Below are 18,743 nucleotides of genomic sequence, written 5' to 3' on the forward strand. Positions count from 1 at the left end.
GTCACTGATTTGCTTGTCAAGACTAAGATGCAAGATGCTCATTCTTGTCCTACTCCCATGGCTGTTGGGACAAAACTTTTTGTTGGTGATAGTGAATTATTTAAGGAGCCCAGTCTTTATCGCAGCACCATTGGAGCGTTACAGTACTTGACATTAACCAGGCCTGACATTAGCTTTACAGTCAACAAACTAAGTCAATTCCTTCAAGCTCCAACTGAATTTCAGTGGCAAGCTTGTAAACGTGTGCTGAGATACATTAAGGGCACTTCTCTTCATGGGCTTCTTTTCAAACCAGCTGCCTCATTATGTGTTGAATGTTATGTTGATGCAGATTGGGGTAGTAATTTGGATGATAGAAGATCCACAAGTGGATATTGTGTGTATCTTGGTCCTAATCTAGTGCAATGGAGTTCTCGTAAGCAAAAAGTGGTTGCTCTATCTTCTACCGAAGCTGAGTATAGAGCTTTAGCTCAAACAGCAACTTAATTAGCTTGGCTAAATAGTCTGTTTTCTGAATTAGATGTGAAGTTGAACTCTATTCCCATAATTTGGTGTGATAATATAAGTGCAGGAGCTTTGGCAGCCAATCCTGTTTTCCATGCTAGAACAAAGCACATTGAGATAGATGCCCACTATATAAGGGATCAAGTATTAGCCAAAAAGGTTCTGGTGCAATATGTTCCCTCCAAGCTCCAAATTGCTGATGTTTTGACAAAGGCCCTTTCCATTTCACAATTTCAGGAATTAAAGCAAAAGCTTACAGTGGTTTCAGTAAATTTGGCAACTGAGTCATGAAGTATACTGCTGATCAGAGGTTTGTAGAATCAGCATAAAGTACTGAGCAGGTTCTAAGCAAGAACCAAATGAAGAGCAGCGAAGTACAGAAACAGAATGCAGAACAGAGCAAGTTTACTGAAACAAGACCAGTGGTTTGGTCTGCGAGGGGATGTTAGTGATTAGTGAAAAGTAGAGGACTTGCTTGTAATTTCTGTTTCTATTATCTTGTACGGTGTCGTTTTGCTCTTGGTGTTTTACTTTGTTTGTAACGACAGATAAGTGTAAAAAGCTTAGCTATCTTCTTCTTCTTCTTAGCTTAGCTCGTCTTTGCTTCTCAGTCTTGAGTATAAAAGGCTTGAGCTAACTGTAACTAATTCAGTTAATGAAAAGTCAATAATTCTTCCACTCTCTTTCATTTTCTATTATTGTTTGAGTTTTATAGTTTAGTACTTGTATTTAGTTTTAGAAATTGAAACTATCTTAGTTTAATATTTTATAGTATAGATAATTTGATATAAGAATTGTATAATCCTAAAAATTAATGTAAAATAAAAATAAAATTAAAAGTCGTTTCACAGTTTTCTATAGTTTTTAATATGAAAATATTTTTTGAATATTATATCAAACATATTTGCAAATATTTAAAATACAACCCAAACATTTGAATCATACTTTGATTTGAAAATTATTTTTTAATCGCAATTTAAGCATAATTTTTCAAAACACTAAGAACAAATCTATCTCAGTATTTTACTCAAACATTTTACTAGGTTAAATTTACAGTTATTGTCATTGTTGACCATTGAGTCTGTTTAATTTGCAGATACAAAAAAAATAGGAAAGACAAAGTTGATGCATGACAAAGTAATTGAGCTTGTCAAAAAGTTGTGCAAGGTAATTGCAGAAGGTAAAACTGACTATACAACAACTTGTTTGATACTAAAACGATCACTCCTTTTAGCGGTAGAATTGGGGGTCTGCAAAATCGTAGAAACGATTATAAAGTCATATCTTGATGCAATGTGGTTTACAAATGAAAAGAATCAAAATTTGTTCCGCTTAGCAGTCATGAATCGCCAAGAGAAAGTATTTAACCTCTTATATCAAATGACTGATCATAAACATTTGTTATTAATGTCTCAAGACATTGACAACAACATCTTGCATTTTGCTGGAAAGCTAGCTCCCGAAAACAAACTAAATGTCATTGCTGGTGCAGCTTTTCAAATGCAGCGTGAGCTACAGTGGTATAAGGTAAGACTTCTGATATAAACATTAAAATTGTTGCTTTTTGCGCTACTGCATGACTTTTGGGGGAGTGAAAACTAAGATTGATTTGAAATATATAAAGTTTATATTTACGACATTATTCAGTTTAGCTTGTTAATGAAATATGAGCTTCGTTACACATAATTAATTTACAATCTAATCTTATCGTATCTTGTCCCATCACTTATCTTTCTTAATAATATAAGTAACAACGTAGTGATTTTAGGCTAAAGAAGAAACAGTTTTAATAGTCCATTTCTAAACGCGGGATATAATGTTTAGTTTCTCACCTACTAGATTAAGCTTTTAGGTGAGGTGATTAACAAGTGTCACTCTTCAATGTTTAAGTCAATCATCGCATCCTACATTGCCAACGAATGTGTTTGAGATTCAATTTAGAAGAAATATGGGCACAACTCTTCAAAATTCAAGTCAATTATTACATCTGATATTGCTAGCCAATGAGTTTGAGATTTAGTTTAGGAAGACATCCTACATTACTAGTGAATTAACGAGCTTTAGATTTAGTTTATAAGACTTGAGTCCTCCTAACCAAATAGACATGTTTTGGGCAATGTTCAATTCAGTAGTCACATTCTACTCATACATTTCTAGCGAATGAGTCTAGAATTTAGTTTATAATGCTTAGGTCCTCCTAACTTAGCAGAAATTTTTTTGGGTTTCATATACATTTTCGCTATTCTTTCATATATATTTATGTTATTTTGTAATTACGAAGTTTATATTATACAGGAAGTAGAGAACATTTTACCTGCCCACTGCAAAAATGAAGAAAATTGTGTAGGAGAAACTCCAGATTCCGTGGTGAATCTGGCCGGAAAAGGCCATAACGACGTGTTACGACACAGATCCGACCGGTCTGTGTCGTAACGAGATTTTCCGGCCAGATTCCGACGGTGGTGGTAGGAATCTGGCACTGCAGGTGATGGGGGTGTTTTTGTTATTTTATACATTAGGGTGTTTAATTAAATTAGCAAACCTAAGGGCTTTTTCACAAATTTTTAAATTTTACCTCGTAATACTTCTCTATCCAACTACCCAATATTATTCACAAAATCCTATCCAAAATAATAAACCAAACGCACCCTTAGATATGTTATTTCAAAAACTTTAAGAAGATTTTCATTATTTAATTAAACCTTAATCTTTTTATTGTAATGAGAAAATATTTGTTATTTAATTAAACCTTAATCTGTTTATTGTGATGTGAAAATAGTAAGTTGTGAATAGGGTTTGGAAAGATTTGTTTTTAAGTTTGTTATGTTTTTTGAAATTTTTTAGTTATATGTGTTTGGCATTTTTATTTTTAAAGTGATGTTGGATGTATACTTACTAGAATGGATACTTATAATTTTATTCTGTAAAATATTTTTACAATTTTAAAATTATATTTCAGTTAATTATATTATTGGTTAACTCAATAATTAATTATGTATTAATTTTGGTAAATATAGAATGAATATATAACTATTGAAAAATGCAAAAAAAAAAAAAAAATGTTCATTTATTCTAACAACAAACGTTAAAAAACAAAATTGTTAAATTTTCAACGTAGTATTTTTTTTATTGAAATCTCTTTTCAGTGTTTAAATGGACTAAATAAATAATCATTCATATAAAATTTTATAAAGTTTTGAGGCTTGAATGGAGCTCTGCCCCTACTTATGCTTGTCTATTTATTAATGCTCTATAACATGCACAGGTTTGTAGACTTTACATGACAAGGAGGGACGAACCAAAAAATTATATTTAAAGTTTAATGTTAAGAAAGAGGAGGAAGATCGAACTACGAAAAATTAATGAAATTAAAAAATAAAATAAAATAAAAAGTAAATTTAAAAGGGGTCAAAGCGTAATACATAATGAATAAGAGAGGCCAAACACATAAATTTTTAAAATTTTCGTGATTCAGCTAAAGGGGAAAAATAATAGTGTACAACGTATTCCATTCCAATTTATTAATAAAAATTATTTTCATTCTCTCTCTCACTTTTCCTTTTAACTTTCTCTCCTTTTCTGTCAATCCAAATATCTTAAATATGCTAATTCCAACTCTAGAAAACCATTAACATCCTTTGAATCTTAGAGAGTGTTGACACAATTTCAAAATTTTTAGAGATAGAATAAAAAGGAAATTCATTTTAACAAACTCAATAGTCAATACTAATAATTCCTATGTGGATGAGATGCCGGATGAGCTTGGATATAACCAACCAGGGCCTATCAAATCAGCCCGTCCTAGTTATTGAAAACTCAATGAATTAGCCCAACACTAGTGATAAACCATAAGGGTGTGCAAAAGAATCGATCGGAACTGAAATCGATGGGTACCCGAGATCCAGTTCTAGTTCTTACTCGAAACCGACTATCATAGGATTGGTTCCGATTCCAAAAAATTGGAACCGATACTATACGGCTTTGGTTTTGGTTTCACCTTATAGGAACTGGAACTGGAACTGGGCAATAATATAAAAATATAGGAGGTTATTTGAAATTTTACAATTGAAATTTAAAATAGTCAAAAAAACTCAAAATAGTAAAATACCTCTGTTCTCCGTCTGCCATTCTCCGATTGTCTTCCGTTCGTCGTTCGTCCCGTCGGTCATCTTCTCTGATTTTATCGTTCGTTCCTCACTGTCCAATCTGCCATTCTCTCCGGCGAAGGTATGTACAGAATTTTTGAATTTTTGAATTTAGGGTTTTTGTCCAATCTTCTTCTTCTTCGTGCTTGAGGTTTCTAGTGCTTCAACTTTCTTTGTGAGTTTCATTGTCATCATTTTGATTAATTGTTTCTCAGCAGCGCTAAAAAATTGTCAAGGATGTTTCATTTGAGGCAAAAATGGTTACACTCAACTTTGTTTTTGTTTCAATACAAGAAGGATTCAACTTTAGTTGGCTCAATTGCTTAGTCTCATCATGTTAATAGAGTTAGTTCAGGTTAAATTTTGTTACTTTTTAGTTTGTTTTGGTAGTATACTGTTTATGGATTTATTTGTTTTGGATTGGCGGCGGCGCATCTTGAATATATATATATATATATATATATTTTTGTTTTGTTTTGTTTTGTTTTAAGTGTTTGGGTTATACTTTGCTAGTAGTATTTGTTTTTACTGTGATCTGATGCATATCTTTTGTGGGCTGAATTTAGGGTGTTCAAGCTTTTAGTAGTTTGGATTTTAGATGATTTGGTAGTTTGTGGATTTTATTGTTGGTGATATTGTTTTTTTTTCAAGCTAATAGAGTGGTGCTGGGAATTTATTTTGGAGATCTGCTCTTAGTTTTTGGAGCTCAAATTATCTAGTTTTCAAATGATTATATTCTCTGTTCAAATCTAATGGTTAAAGATTAGTACAGAATGAATGCCTATAACTGTATAATAATTGGGAAATTTTGAACGTTAAAGAGGTTATGTTATACACAAAAAAGGTACCAAACATTTCCACTGAGAACGTTTGACGCTTTTATCAAAAAAGATGTAAAATGCAGTATCCAGTGTTATGCTATGCTTTTAAATTGTTATTTTCATTAGAAATTCTGATATTCTTGTAAAGTTTATACAGTGAAAGACATGCTTAGTTTATTCTCATATTAGGTAAGATGGGATTTTTTATTATGTTACATGATTTTTTTGGTTGTGTAAGAAGTGTTCCTCGTTATGTGATTTATGTGTATGCATTTTTAACTTAAATTTAACATAGTTTGTAATTGATTTAACCAACTTCACCTAATCTTTTCAACTTAATTCCTGTGATACACTGAAATAAACTTGTTTTATGTTACTTAGACTATGGGTAGGATTCACCTAATACTTGATTAATTTATAAATAACTATGTTAAATTGGATCTTAATATGTTTATATGGAGCAGCAATACTAGTAAAGTCTTGCACTTTGGATCTATGCAATTTTATGTGTTTTGCTTCCCGTTTGTATCAAATATTTAACTATCTCATATAAGCATATTCATTCCCATTTGGATCTATGCAATTGTACGTGTTAAATTGGATCTTAATAAGTTTATATGGTTTATTAAACCATAGGCTGGAGCTTTGCAACCTCTCCAGAAGGAGGATCACACACCACAATTTTGTGGACTAAGAGTAATAAGCAAGTTAAGCTCCACTTCCTTCTTATTTATTTTGTCTACTTCTTTGTCTTATCAATTTGTTCCACAAGCAAATCTGTCTGTTCCCGTGCTAGGCTCATGTTGTGTCCCTTTTTACATGATATCTTGTCTTCATCTGCCTGATCTTTGGCTCTATATCTCCCTCAAATGAAGCATCTTTCTTGTCTTCATCTGCCTGGTCTTTTTGCTCATTGAGTAATGCTACCCTTACACATAACTAGTTTGCAAACCAAACCATAACCAGCTGAGGTGGCATATACCATCTAGGATGCCGCATCATGAAGTAAAAAAATGGTGTAAAGGTAGCATTATTCTTGCTTAATATGGACAAGTGCATTCACCAACTGACTTTGTAACGTGAGTAATTAATTCCATCCATCGCCTTAGAAGTCAATCAATTGAGTTGTTGTGTTATTATATATGAGATGCAGACAATGCATAATAACACAACAACTTAATTTATTATCAACGTTTATTATGCATGTTAATCTTCTCAACTATTTATTTTCTAATTACTAATTGTACAAAGGTAGTTATTATTTATTTACTATCAACTTTTATCATGCATATTAATCATCTTAGAACTATTTATTATCTCATGACTAAAAGTTGAGTCTTTACGTAAAATGGTGTGTTTTGTATACTTATGTAAGTTTTAGATACTCAAGTTTTAGAACTATTTATTATCTAATTACTAATTGTACCAAGGTAGTAGTTATTTATTTTTTAAGTCTGGATTTCTATTTATTGGGCTCATAAATACTAAAGGATAGATTTTTACATTTTTCAATATGGAAAATTTTCAATAATAATAATATATTCTAATATAATATTATTTAAAATATTTTTATGATTCTAATATATATTCTTACAATCTGTTAGGGCCAAAAATCGTCCTCGGCCCAAATAGGGAAACAGGATCACTGGTGAAGAATGACCAGGCCCAGTCTTGCAGAGGCCCAATTCGGATTAGCCCTATTTGATACGAAGTATAGCCGGCCCATACTACATGGGCGCGAGCCTTTTAAGACCTGTCCAATTTCTAGGCCTATGGGTGAGTCCAGAGCCCATAGCCCCTTCAATATTTTCCCATTCTTGATCAATCCCCTATTCAAGGTCGCTTTCCTCTTTCCTGGCGACTTTCCCGCTTGGGGGTCATTCTCCTAAATGGAATTAACTTCCTATCTGGACACTGATAAAGACAGCTGATTACAGCCCTGATTCTTCTAGGGTTGGCATCAGAGTTACACTAGGACTCCTGCTCCCACCAGGATTGGGAGACCAGACGACCACTATATAAGCAGAGGCCAGCCCTCTCACAAGGGACATCGACATTACACCTTCACACCCTAAACACTTGAGAGTTTCGCTTATTCGTCGTAGTCACGGTCCCCGACTAGACTTCCGGTAATCTCTCATTCCCTAGCCCTCACTATATTAGCCTTTCAGCCTTGCTGACTTGAGCGTCGGAGTGCCTACAGCAAACACTACCCTGGTGTTTTCCGTTCGTTTCACGTATGTGTTTCTCTACGTGTGCAGGTACAATAGATTGCTAGTGGCCTCAACCTCACGGGATTAGACCCCCCTTTCCATACAGGTAGATTTTTACGTCTACAGTTTGGCGCCCACTGTGGGGCCTCTAGCAATCATTTGGCGTGACGAACCTTGCTACGTGGAGGAATATTCCATGGCTGACAATCCAGACGACGTTAACTCAGGCCTCGAGGCCAGACTGGAGGCTTTGACCGCTCTCATGCAACAAAACTTGGACAACGTGGCCGCACTGGAAGCCAAAAACACATCCATCAGGGTCGAGAACCAATCGCTAAAAGAGAAAGTAAGTCGATTCTATGAACTCGAGTTTCTGCCCGACCAAGCACCCCCCAATCGATTCCGTACCACTATCCCATTCATGCAACCCCTCTCCACACCAAAGCATCAACCCTCGGATTCTGGTAAAGGGCTGCGTCAGCTTAACGCACTGGCGCTCGACTACTCCGTTCTGACTAACGGAGATAAAGATACAACAATGCGCGGTCCAGTCGACCCATCGAAGCCTCATGATCAAAACGATCTAGCAATAGAGAACCCGAAGGATCAACCCATCCCCACCATACCACTTCACCTCCAGTCAACCCAAACACAAACCCCATCCTGCCCGGCTCACCCTCGCGTGATGAACGGCCAAACCAAACCAATTCCAGCTCTTGAGCCCGTCTATCCCGAAAGATCGAACGACTACCAGACAACTCCCTTGACCGTGCATGTAGGGAATAACTACAGAACAGTGACAATGAGAGTCGTCCAACCAGAGGGGATGAACGAAGACACATGCTACCAAGGAGCGCACGACGGACTGATCTATCAGACTACCCCCCGAGGGATGACCCCACGGAACGTACCAGACCCGGTAAGACGGGATGACCCGATAGTATCCCCTTCACCTGTGGAATAGTTACTGGCCAAGACACTAGCCGACGTTGAGGCAGTAATGAGGCGCATCCCAGGAATGCCAATCCCAATCAAGAAGAGCAGACCGAATTGCTACGCCGATTCACCGTTTGCGGATGGGATCGCCCTGGCTGACATGCCCCAGAAATTCACTATCCCCAACATGAAACCATATGACGGCACCACTGACCCGGACGACCACATAGCCTCATACAAGCAGCGGATGTTCACTGTTTCTATACCCCGACTGCTTAGAGAAGCCTGCATGTGCAAAAGTTTCGGTTCTAGTTTGTCCGGCCCGGCACTCCAATGGTACACGAACCTCCCGAACGGATCCATTGATTCATTCGCTCAGCTTACTAACACCTTTGTGGAACAGTTCGCCAGCAGCAAGAAGTTAGAGAAGTTGTCGGTCGACTTGTACCGAGTATACCAACGAAGGGGGGAACCATTAAGAGAGTATGTTAGCAGATTCAACAAAGAGGAGATCTCTATTCCCTCCTGTAACCCCGAGACTGCTGTGGACGCTTTTAGAAAAGGCCTCCTCCCAGATGGAGAACTATATAAAGAGCTTACAAAGCTGGGTTGCACCACCATGGAAGACGCTCTGGCCCGAGCTGTTATCCAGATAAGGTGGGAGGAAGATGAGATGAACCGAGCCGCCCATTCCAGATACGAACCAAGGCGGAACGACAAGAAGCCAGAGCCTAGACCGATAGAACACCGCTACCAACCCCCCGCACGCAATATGGGCAGAGCCAAAAGACCATATGATCGTCAACCCTTGAGAAATGATAACATGCATTTTGGATCGAACCAGTTCAAAATACCAGAGTACAGTCTCAACGTCGAACCAACCCAAGTCGTAGCGATAATGAAAGGAATGGCATCCGCAGTCAAGTGGCCTGGTAAGCTCAATCCCAAGGCAAGGAGAGACACAACCAAGTGGTGCGAGTTCCACAACGATCACGGGCACAACACCGCAGACTGCATCGCCTTGCGGCTCTAGGTTGTCGCACTTCTAAAGAGGGGACATCTACGTGATCTACTCACTGACAAGGGGAAGAACACCATTAGCCAGAAAAGCTCCAAACAACAGTCGCCCCTTCCGCGAGAACCCATACCGAAGGGTTTCTGCTCGCTAATCTCCGGAGGATCAGAAATCAGTGGGGTAAGTTACTCATCAGCGAAGCGGCATGCTAGAACTAACCATCATGAAGTCCAGTCCATCCACCTGGTCTCAAGGTCATACTCCCATCAGGTAATTCAGTTCGAGGATGACGAACCGGTCACCCTAGTTGCTCCTCACCACGACGCTTTAGTCCTCTCCCTGCAAATAGCCAACATCCTAGTGAAAAGAGTGTTCGTAGATGGGGGTTCATCAGCAAATATCCTATTCCTCGAAGCAGTCAAAGCAATGGGGCTGGAAGAAGCAAATATCAACAGGCGACCGACACTGCTAGTTGGATTCAGCTCGAAGCAGAAATACACTATTGGGGAGATCATTCTTCCTATCTATGCCGGCGGAGTAAACAAATAGACAGTCTTCCTGGTGATCGACTGCCCATCCCCCTACAACGTCATTTTGGGCCGCCCTTGGATCCACGACATGCGGGCAGTCCCATCTACTTTCCACCAGACAATCAGGTTTTCGACCAAGTGGGGAGTACGGGAGATCAAGGGTGACCCTAAAGCTTCCAGGGACTGCTACAAAAACGCCTTCAAAGGCAAGAGAAACTCTTCATAGCAATTACAGTCTCGTCCAACCCCTCGAACAAAGCCTGACCAACTGACCATTGAGGAGTTGGATGAAGTGCAGATACATCCGAATGACCCGGAGAGAAAGACACACATTGGCTCCCGCCTCGACCCCGAGACAAGAGAGAAGCTGATAGAATTTCTAAAACAGAACGAAGACTGTTTCGCCTGGTCCCATGCTGACATGACCGGAATCAATCCAGACGCAATGGTCCACCAGCTCAAAGCAGATCCGGATCACCCGCCAGTCAAGCAGAAGAGGAGGAAATTCGCACCTAAGCGAAACCAGATCGTCAATGAAGAGATTGAAAAGCTCCTAAACAACGGTATGATCAGAGAGGTCCACTACCCTGAATGGCTGGTAAACGTTGTAGTCATAAAGAAAAAGAACGGGAAGTGGAGAGTCTGCATCGACTTCACTGACTTGAACAAAGCCTGCCTCAAGGATTCTTTCCCTCTTTCACATATCGACATGATGGTAGACGCGACCGCAAGGCACGAACTCCTCAGTTTCATGGACGCCTTCTCGAGATACAACCAGATTCTGATGCATGCGGACGACCAGGAGAAGACAGCCTTCATCACAGAGAGGGGAACCTACTGTTACAAAGTGATGCCGTTTGGATTGAAGAACGCCGGAGCCACCTACCAACGTCTGGTCAACAAAATGTTCTCCGATCACTTAGGGAAGACCATTGAAGTGTACATCGATGACATGCTCGTCAAATCCCTGATCGCCGAACAACACCTTGACCACCTTAGCCAGGCATTCGCCGTTCTTCGGAAGTACAACATGAAACTGAACCCAGAAAAATGCTCATTCGGCGTCTCATCAGGTAAATCTTAGGCTATATGGTTACTCAGCGAGGGATAGAAGCAAACCCCGACCAGATCAGAGCGGTCCTCAACATACCATCCTCGACTTGCATCAGAGATGTCCAGCGCCTTGCAGGACGAGTGGCCGCCCTGAGCCGCTTCATCTCCAGGTCCGTTGACAAGTGCCACCTTTTCTTCCATGCCCTCAAAAAATCCAACAAGTTCGATTGGACCCCGTCATGCAAAGAAGCCCTACAACAGCTGAAGAGGTATTTGACCACCCCCCCGCTGCTTTCCAAAACCATGGACGGGGAGAAGCACACTTGCCTAGTGGTCTCAGAGACGGCCATATCAGCGGTGCTAGTTCGGGAAGAAGAAACAAAGCAGTCACCGGTCTACTACATTAGCAAGTCGCTCCTCGACGTAGAAACTCGATACAGCCAATTGGAAAAGCTTGCACTCGCCCTCATCCATGCATCCAAGAAGCTTAGACCGTATTTCCAGTGCCACCCTATAACTGTGATCACCTCCTTCCCGCTCAAGAAAATATTGCACAAACCAGAACTATCAGGCCGACTCATGCAAGGGACGGTAGAGCTCAGCGAGTACGACGTATCCTACCAACCACGCACCGCCGTCAAGTCCCAGGCACTAGTAGACTTCATTGCAGACTTCACACCAGGTCGAAAGAGAATTACTATGCATGAACGGCGTACCACTCTCAAAGTGGACCCTCCTAGTAGACGGATCAAGTAATGTTAATGGAAGCGAACTCGGGATAGTACTAATTGCGCTAGAGGGGGACATCATCCAACGAGCAGTCCGGTGTGAGTTCAAGTGCATGAATAACGAGGCCGAATACGAAGCCCTCCTAGCTGGACTTACCTTGGCCAGAGAAATTGGCACCAAGAGATTAGAAGTGAAGTCGGACTCCCAACTCGTGGTCAATCAACTGCAAGGTACGTACCAAGCACGTGATTCAAAAATGACATCCTATCTGAGCATGGTTAAAGAGCTGCAGGCCGATTTCGAAGAGTTCTCAATAGTACAGATCCCCAGAGCTGAGAACAACCATGCCGACGCCCTCGCCAACCTTGGCTCAGCACTCCCATGTTCCTCCCAGTCATCCATCCCCCTCTTATTCATGCAGTGGCCAGCCAACTGGAAGGGACCGCCACCTAACAAGTCTCCTGTAGAAGCCATGGGTGTTGAACAAGCTGACTGTTGGATGACCCCGATAGTAAAGTACCTGGAAGACGATGAGCTCCCGGATGGCAAGAACGAAGCACGCCAATTGAAAGCAAAAGCCACCAGATTCACCCTACATGAGGGCTAACTCCTCAGAAAGTCGTTCTCGGGCCCCTACCTCAAATGCATAAGCCTAGAAGAGGCCCAAAGTGTTCTAGCCAAACTCCATGAAGGCGAATGCGACAACCATGCAGGGGGGGCGCAGTCGCTCACCGGGTGATCACCGCGGGGTACTACTGGCCGACTATCCGCACCGACTCGACTGCTTACGCAAAGAGATGCGACAGCTGTCAAAGGTTTGCTCACGTCTCACACCTCCCACCAGAACGACTCCATTCCATTCTCACACCGTGGCCATTCATGAAGTGGGGAATGGACATCGTGGGAAAGCTACCTACTACACCGGGGCAACGAGTCTTCATGTTGGCTGTGACAGACTACTTCACCAAGTGGATCGAAGCCGAAGCCGAAGCCTTCGCTCAAGTCAGAGACCGAGAGGTCAAAGCTTTCATCTGGAAAAACGTGATCTGCAGGTTCGGAATACCAAAGGAGATTGTCACCGATAATGGGTCCCAGTTCATTAGTTCAGGCTTCAGGGATTTCTGTGACATGTGGGGAATAAAGTTAAGCTTCTCAACACTCCGTAACCCCCAGTCTAACGGCCAGGCCGAGTCGTCAAACAAAACAATCATGCAGACACTGAAGAAGCGATTACAGAAAGCTAAGGGCGCATGGGCAGACGAGCTACCCGAAGTCTTCTGGTCATACCGAACCACAGCTCGATCATCAACTGGTGAAACACCTTTCTCCCTGACATATGGTTCAGAAGCAGTCATTCCAGCCAAAATATCAGTTCCATCCACCAGGCTCCAGTGGGCGACCGAGAAATCAAATAGCCCAAACCTTTGCCAGAACCTAGACACTGTGGACGAGCTACGGGAACAAGCGAGCATCTGCAACGCAGTCTACCAGCAACAGGCCGCCCGACATTATAACCGCAACGTGAGGATCCGCACTTTCAAGATAGGCGACTGGGTCCTAAATAAGGTCTTCCAAAACACCAAGGAGATTAACTCTGACAAACTCGGCCCCACCTGGGAAGGCCCCTATAAGATAATCAAAGAAGTAGGGAAGGGCGCCTACAAACTCCAGACCCCCGAGGGTAAAGACATCAACAACAGTTGGAATGTCGTTCACCTCAAACATTACTACTCGTAGGTGAACCCCGTCCTTGTTGGGAATTTTGTTTTTTCATTTCTTTTCATTGTTAATAAAAAGGATGAGTGGGCCTATTCACCTCCTCTTAGATAGTCGGCCTCATGGCCAGATATTTAATGAAGTATTATTCAGTAGTTCTCATCTTCGAATCGACCCTGGTCGACAAATTACTTAACACCTTCAAATCGGCCATGCCTGATATACGTACGGACACCTTCAAATCGGCCCTACTCGATGTACGTACGGACACCTTCAAATCGGCCATGCCTGATATACGTATGGACACCTTCAAATCGGCCATGTCCGATGAACGTACGGACACCTTCAAATCGGCCCTGCCTGATATATGTACGGACACCTTCAAATCGGCCCTACCTGATATATGTACGGACACCCTCAAGCTGACCCGATCGATGAATTACTCACACTCGAATTGACCCCGCTCGACTCTCGAGAACACCTTAAGATCGGCCCTGCCCGATCCAAGACTTGGCACCTTGGGACCGGCCCCATCCAACCGAAAAACTGAACTAAAGATGCACCGCCATTCATCCAGGGGACTACACACTCGGTCAATCCGACCGAACGAATGATTCTTATGCCGTTAAGCAAAACACCAACCCAGCCCAACATAAGGCCTACATGCCTTAGCCATCAGGCCACGCTGAGGTAACATGCACAAAAATAAGGAAGAGAAACAAAAGAACAGTTCATTCATCCGAGGAGACAACACGAGAAACCAGAACAATCAAAAGTAATATATATGGCGTCAAACGCCCCAGTTCAGAATACAAAAAACGGCACAGACGCCAGACAAAAGGGCATCGCTGGCCCCAAAATACAAGAAAGGGTGGAGAGCACTAAGCATCCTCGGCATGAGTCTCATCCTCCACCATCAAATCAGTCGCCACGCAAGCACCACTAGTGCTCGGCCCCGCAGCCAGGTCGCTCACGTCCACAACACCCGGCTGACTAAGCTCAGGCGCCTGCTCCTCGTCCTGTCCCACCAGATGACCAGTTTCCTCTTCCAACAACTCTTGCATGAGCAGAATGTCTTCATCCGGATCCCAATGAGAGGTCCGCCCTTCCTTATACTCCAGCATGAGCTCACCTGGGGCCTTAATGATGGCGTCATCAGCAATGGAGATGCACTGCTCCCTGAGGGACTCGACCTCCGCGGTCCTCTCGGCTAACTCGCGCCGTAGCCTCTCGACCTCGGCCTCACTATCCCGGAGGCGCTGCTGACTCCCCTGTTCAGCCTGTCGGGATGCTGCCTCCTTCTGCCGCAAACCAGCGTTGGCCTTGGATACATCCTGTATCCGCTTCTTCTGTGCCACGACAGACTTCCTTAGATGGAGACTGCTAGTGAGTACCTGCACAACAAAACTGAGCAATGAGAACAAAGTCAAACAATAAAAATGAACAAGTACTGCCATACCTGAACGGCGCAGGATACACCCCAATCAGCGGCAGCAACCGCACCCATTTGGTTCAGGCGCGCCTCGTCCGCTAGGAACAAGAAGGAGTTGGCCAGCTTACTCATAGATGTCGCGTCAGAGTAAGTCGACGCAGTAGCCGGAATCGTGATGGTAATAGTCCTGGCTTCCTCATCCACAACGGCAGCCTGGGATGACCCGACTCCCGCCGAAGGCTGCTAACTCGGTGGTTGCCGACTAGGCGGCGTCGCCAATACATCCTCAACCCTCGCATCCACCCTTACCAACGACTCCCTCTTCCTCTTCTCTCGATGCCTGGCGATGGATTCGCTCGCGCTCGGTACAGTCAACTTCTTCATCAGCGACTCTGCAAGTGCAAACTCTCCAACGGTTAGTGGGTTCAGCCCGGACTCACAAAAAATGATATGGTTGCAGTATCGACTCAGGAGCACATCCCAAGTCTGCTTCAGCGAGGGGAAGGGAGTACCTCTCTGAATAGCCTCTACTCCGGCCCAAAGAATACTGTTCCTCAGATTAGACTCTGCCAACACCACTCGCCAATCCCTCTGCTCCAACGGGATGGCTAACACCCTTGGGTAGCTACGTCCAAGCCGTCCCTGCTCTGCCCAACGCGATTGAAATCGAGCTCTGCAAACAAAAAACACAATCAAGATTTAGTAATCAAAAGTACGAAAGAAACAACGAAGTTCTCACCAGTGGCTCGCTAGCCGATCGGTATCTCGCCCGTGCCCCTTTCTCCGAAAACAGCTTGACCCTTCAAGAAAAAGTAGCAGTCTTTCCAGTTTTTATCACTAGACCGCAGGTCGGTCACCAGATGAGACCGGTTGTGCCTCAAGTTTAGCAGATAAAAGATTCAGCATGCATGAAGAGTGGTGGAGATGGAGAATGAAAGCATGAAAGCATGGATTAAAAAAATGGTTTACATGCAAAGCTTGGATATGAGATTATACCTACTCCTTTGCTTTGGATTGATGAAGATTAGCTTCAAAAGGATGAAACCTCCACACTTTAACACCACCTTGAGAGGATTAGAGAGTGGCCTTGGCTAGGGAGAGAGAGCTTTTAGTTTGTGTTTGAGTGAACAAGTGAATAATGAACAAAAATGCAACCTTTTGCACTTATATATACTTGGGCTATTTTGCAATTATTTATTTTTCACTTCCAAGCCCAATAAAATCTTATTTTATAAAGGGACCCCACGAATTTAATATGCTACCCTTTGAATAATCAATATTATTCAAGGGCCCATGTAAACTAAACTAGTTTACATTAACAACCCATAAATTTACCCTTTTTACCCTTTAACTATTAAAAGGTTATTTTTGTTCATCTCATTAATCTTAACACTTTAAGATATAATAATTAAATATAATTAATTATTGCTTGACCATTTTAACCCTTAAAATGTCACAAATTGTTTTCTATGTAACTATTACTATAGAAATCCCGTTATTACCCTCGGAAGGTGCTAGCCCTCTTCGGATAATCATTTCTCTCTCTCATCATTCTCTAACTTCTCAAGGCTATTGGTGTGACCATGTAGGTCCACCGTGGATTAGCCGTGAGCCGGTTCTGGATGAATCCGGAAACCTGTCCGGAGGCCCAACGACTATGGTAAACATCTAGCAATGTGCCATAGTCCCTAAACCACGATGAAGAAATACTTCATCGAACCCATTTCAGATCATACGTACCATGCAGGTAAAGTCCCTCCATTGAGATATCCTAATCGAGTATGGATTCATGGAACGTCAAAATCCTAAACTCGATCTTCTACCGAATTGTCGATCAATATGTCCGGAACTTGTCATCACAAACTTACTTTTGTATGACTAATAATAGACTCTGGCCAGAGATTCAGTTTTCCGACATTTATCGATGTTCGTCTAGGAACTCGAATCCGGATGGAGTCAGCGGTACTCCCGATCCTATATTTCCGAGTCAATGGATCCCCTCTTGACCATCGTTCGTTTCCGCATATGAACAACGCATGACCAAATAGGCTTTATTGTACGAAACATGATTAGTCTCGTACTTATACACCGTATGAACCATACGCATCCATATCGGATCCGACTACAATGTCTCAGGTCAAAGGACTACATCGTGCACTGATATAACCAAACGATAAATCATTGACTACATGCTTTTCCAAGTGATTTGTCGTTATTCGGTCACGTTCGAAAAACAGTTCACCAACCGTTAATCCATACCAATGCCCTAGTGACATGACTATCATCGTCATCCGTACTTATATCAACTCATGATATCTTTCGGAAGCATCCGGTATGCCTACTGTACAATATAGTTGCCCAAATTTATATTGCTTCCGTAGGGAACCCTTTTCGATAATTCATTTACCTATTAAATGAATCATCTGGATAATTCATATACATACTTTATTTTAAATGCATGACTGAATAAAGGAAGCAATTTACATATATGAATTGAAGAACTCTTTCTTCTATTATTTATGATATATATAGATACAAGACAAAATACTCTGAAACCGACAACACGAATGGTTTCCAAGGCATACACTAATATACACTAACAGCAGATATCGGCCCTTCTCCTTATCGTTCTCCTTCGGAAGTACGAGTACAGCAGCTCGTGCAACCTGAACACAATTTGATGCCGAACACACAGATCCTCCAAGGCCATCAACAATCTCCAGGCGTTCGACATAAGTTGGGAAGCGGCGATAATGAACTGATTCAGCACCTCCCAGACGAGGCAAGGCACAGGCAACCTCAACCCATCATGAAACCATTTCTCGTACACACAGACCCAACCTTCAGCTTCCCAATCAACCCGCTCGTACGACCGCGGGGTCCAGACTTTGACAGAACCAGGGATATGATACAGTGTACAGATACGCCACACGTCACTATCCCTCAGCACAGGCGGATAATCCCTGGTCAGAATCCCACTGTCCTGCTGGCTCGGCTCTTCCTCAGAGCTACTACCGGATGAAGAGGGACTGCCAGCCCCTCCGGAGTCTTCCCCACTCCTACCATACCGACCCGAGCCACTCGACCCAACTCCACTCGACCCTGGAGTAGCAACACTAACTACGGTTGGCACGCCGACCGGAACGCTCCCTTCAGGCATCATCACCATAGTCAGGGCACGCTCATACTCGTCCCCAACGTCCACCACCTCTTGACTCGAACCTGCTGACGTATCGTCTGACATCGGATCACTCGCCCGTCCCAACCGACCGACTCGTTCCTTAGGGGATTCAAACTGAACCACTAAGTATCAACCTAACTACTGGTCGCCCTTCAACATCGCACGATGTCCCTCAAAACCGGCCTCTTCAACCTCAGTCAACCCGTTCTACCGAGAGGTGGAATCCTAGATAGCCAGTCATCCCACCTAACCGACCGACCGACCGAAAGAAAAAGCTCGCTAATAGTCGACCTGCCCGACAACGAGAGCCCCTGCCCTGGGTCGACCCCTCCAACCTAACGACCCTAAGCTAAAATCAGTAGAGCACCAACTCGCTCGCCCTAGACGATCGATCCACCTCCAATTTCAACCCTAGTTGCCTACTCACCTCGATCACCAATCCCTCTTAAGACCTAAAGACTCACTCGC

General features: G+C 42.6%; 1 protein-coding gene across 1 annotated transcript; it reads left to right on the forward strand.

Annotated features, from left to right (window-relative positions):
* The first annotated feature begins 8,683 nt into the window (after nt 1-8,683).
* On the forward strand, nt 8,684-10,183 carry LOC116105353. The gene is made up of 2 exons (XM_031391786.1): nt 8,684-9,568; nt 9,653-10,183. The coding sequence occupies exons 1-2, from the start codon at nt 8,684-8,686 to the stop codon at nt 10,181-10,183; spliced, it is 1,416 nt and encodes a 471-aa protein (XP_031247646.1).
* The last annotated feature ends 8,560 nt before the right edge of the window (nt 10,184-18,743 follow it).

The sequence above is a fragment of the Pistacia vera genome, unplaced genomic scaffold (genome assembly GCF_008641045.1).
Source record: "Pistacia vera cultivar Batoury unplaced genomic scaffold, PisVer_v2 Contig498, whole genome shotgun sequence".
Taxonomy (NCBI): domain Eukaryota; kingdom Viridiplantae; phylum Streptophyta; class Magnoliopsida; order Sapindales; family Anacardiaceae; genus Pistacia; species Pistacia vera.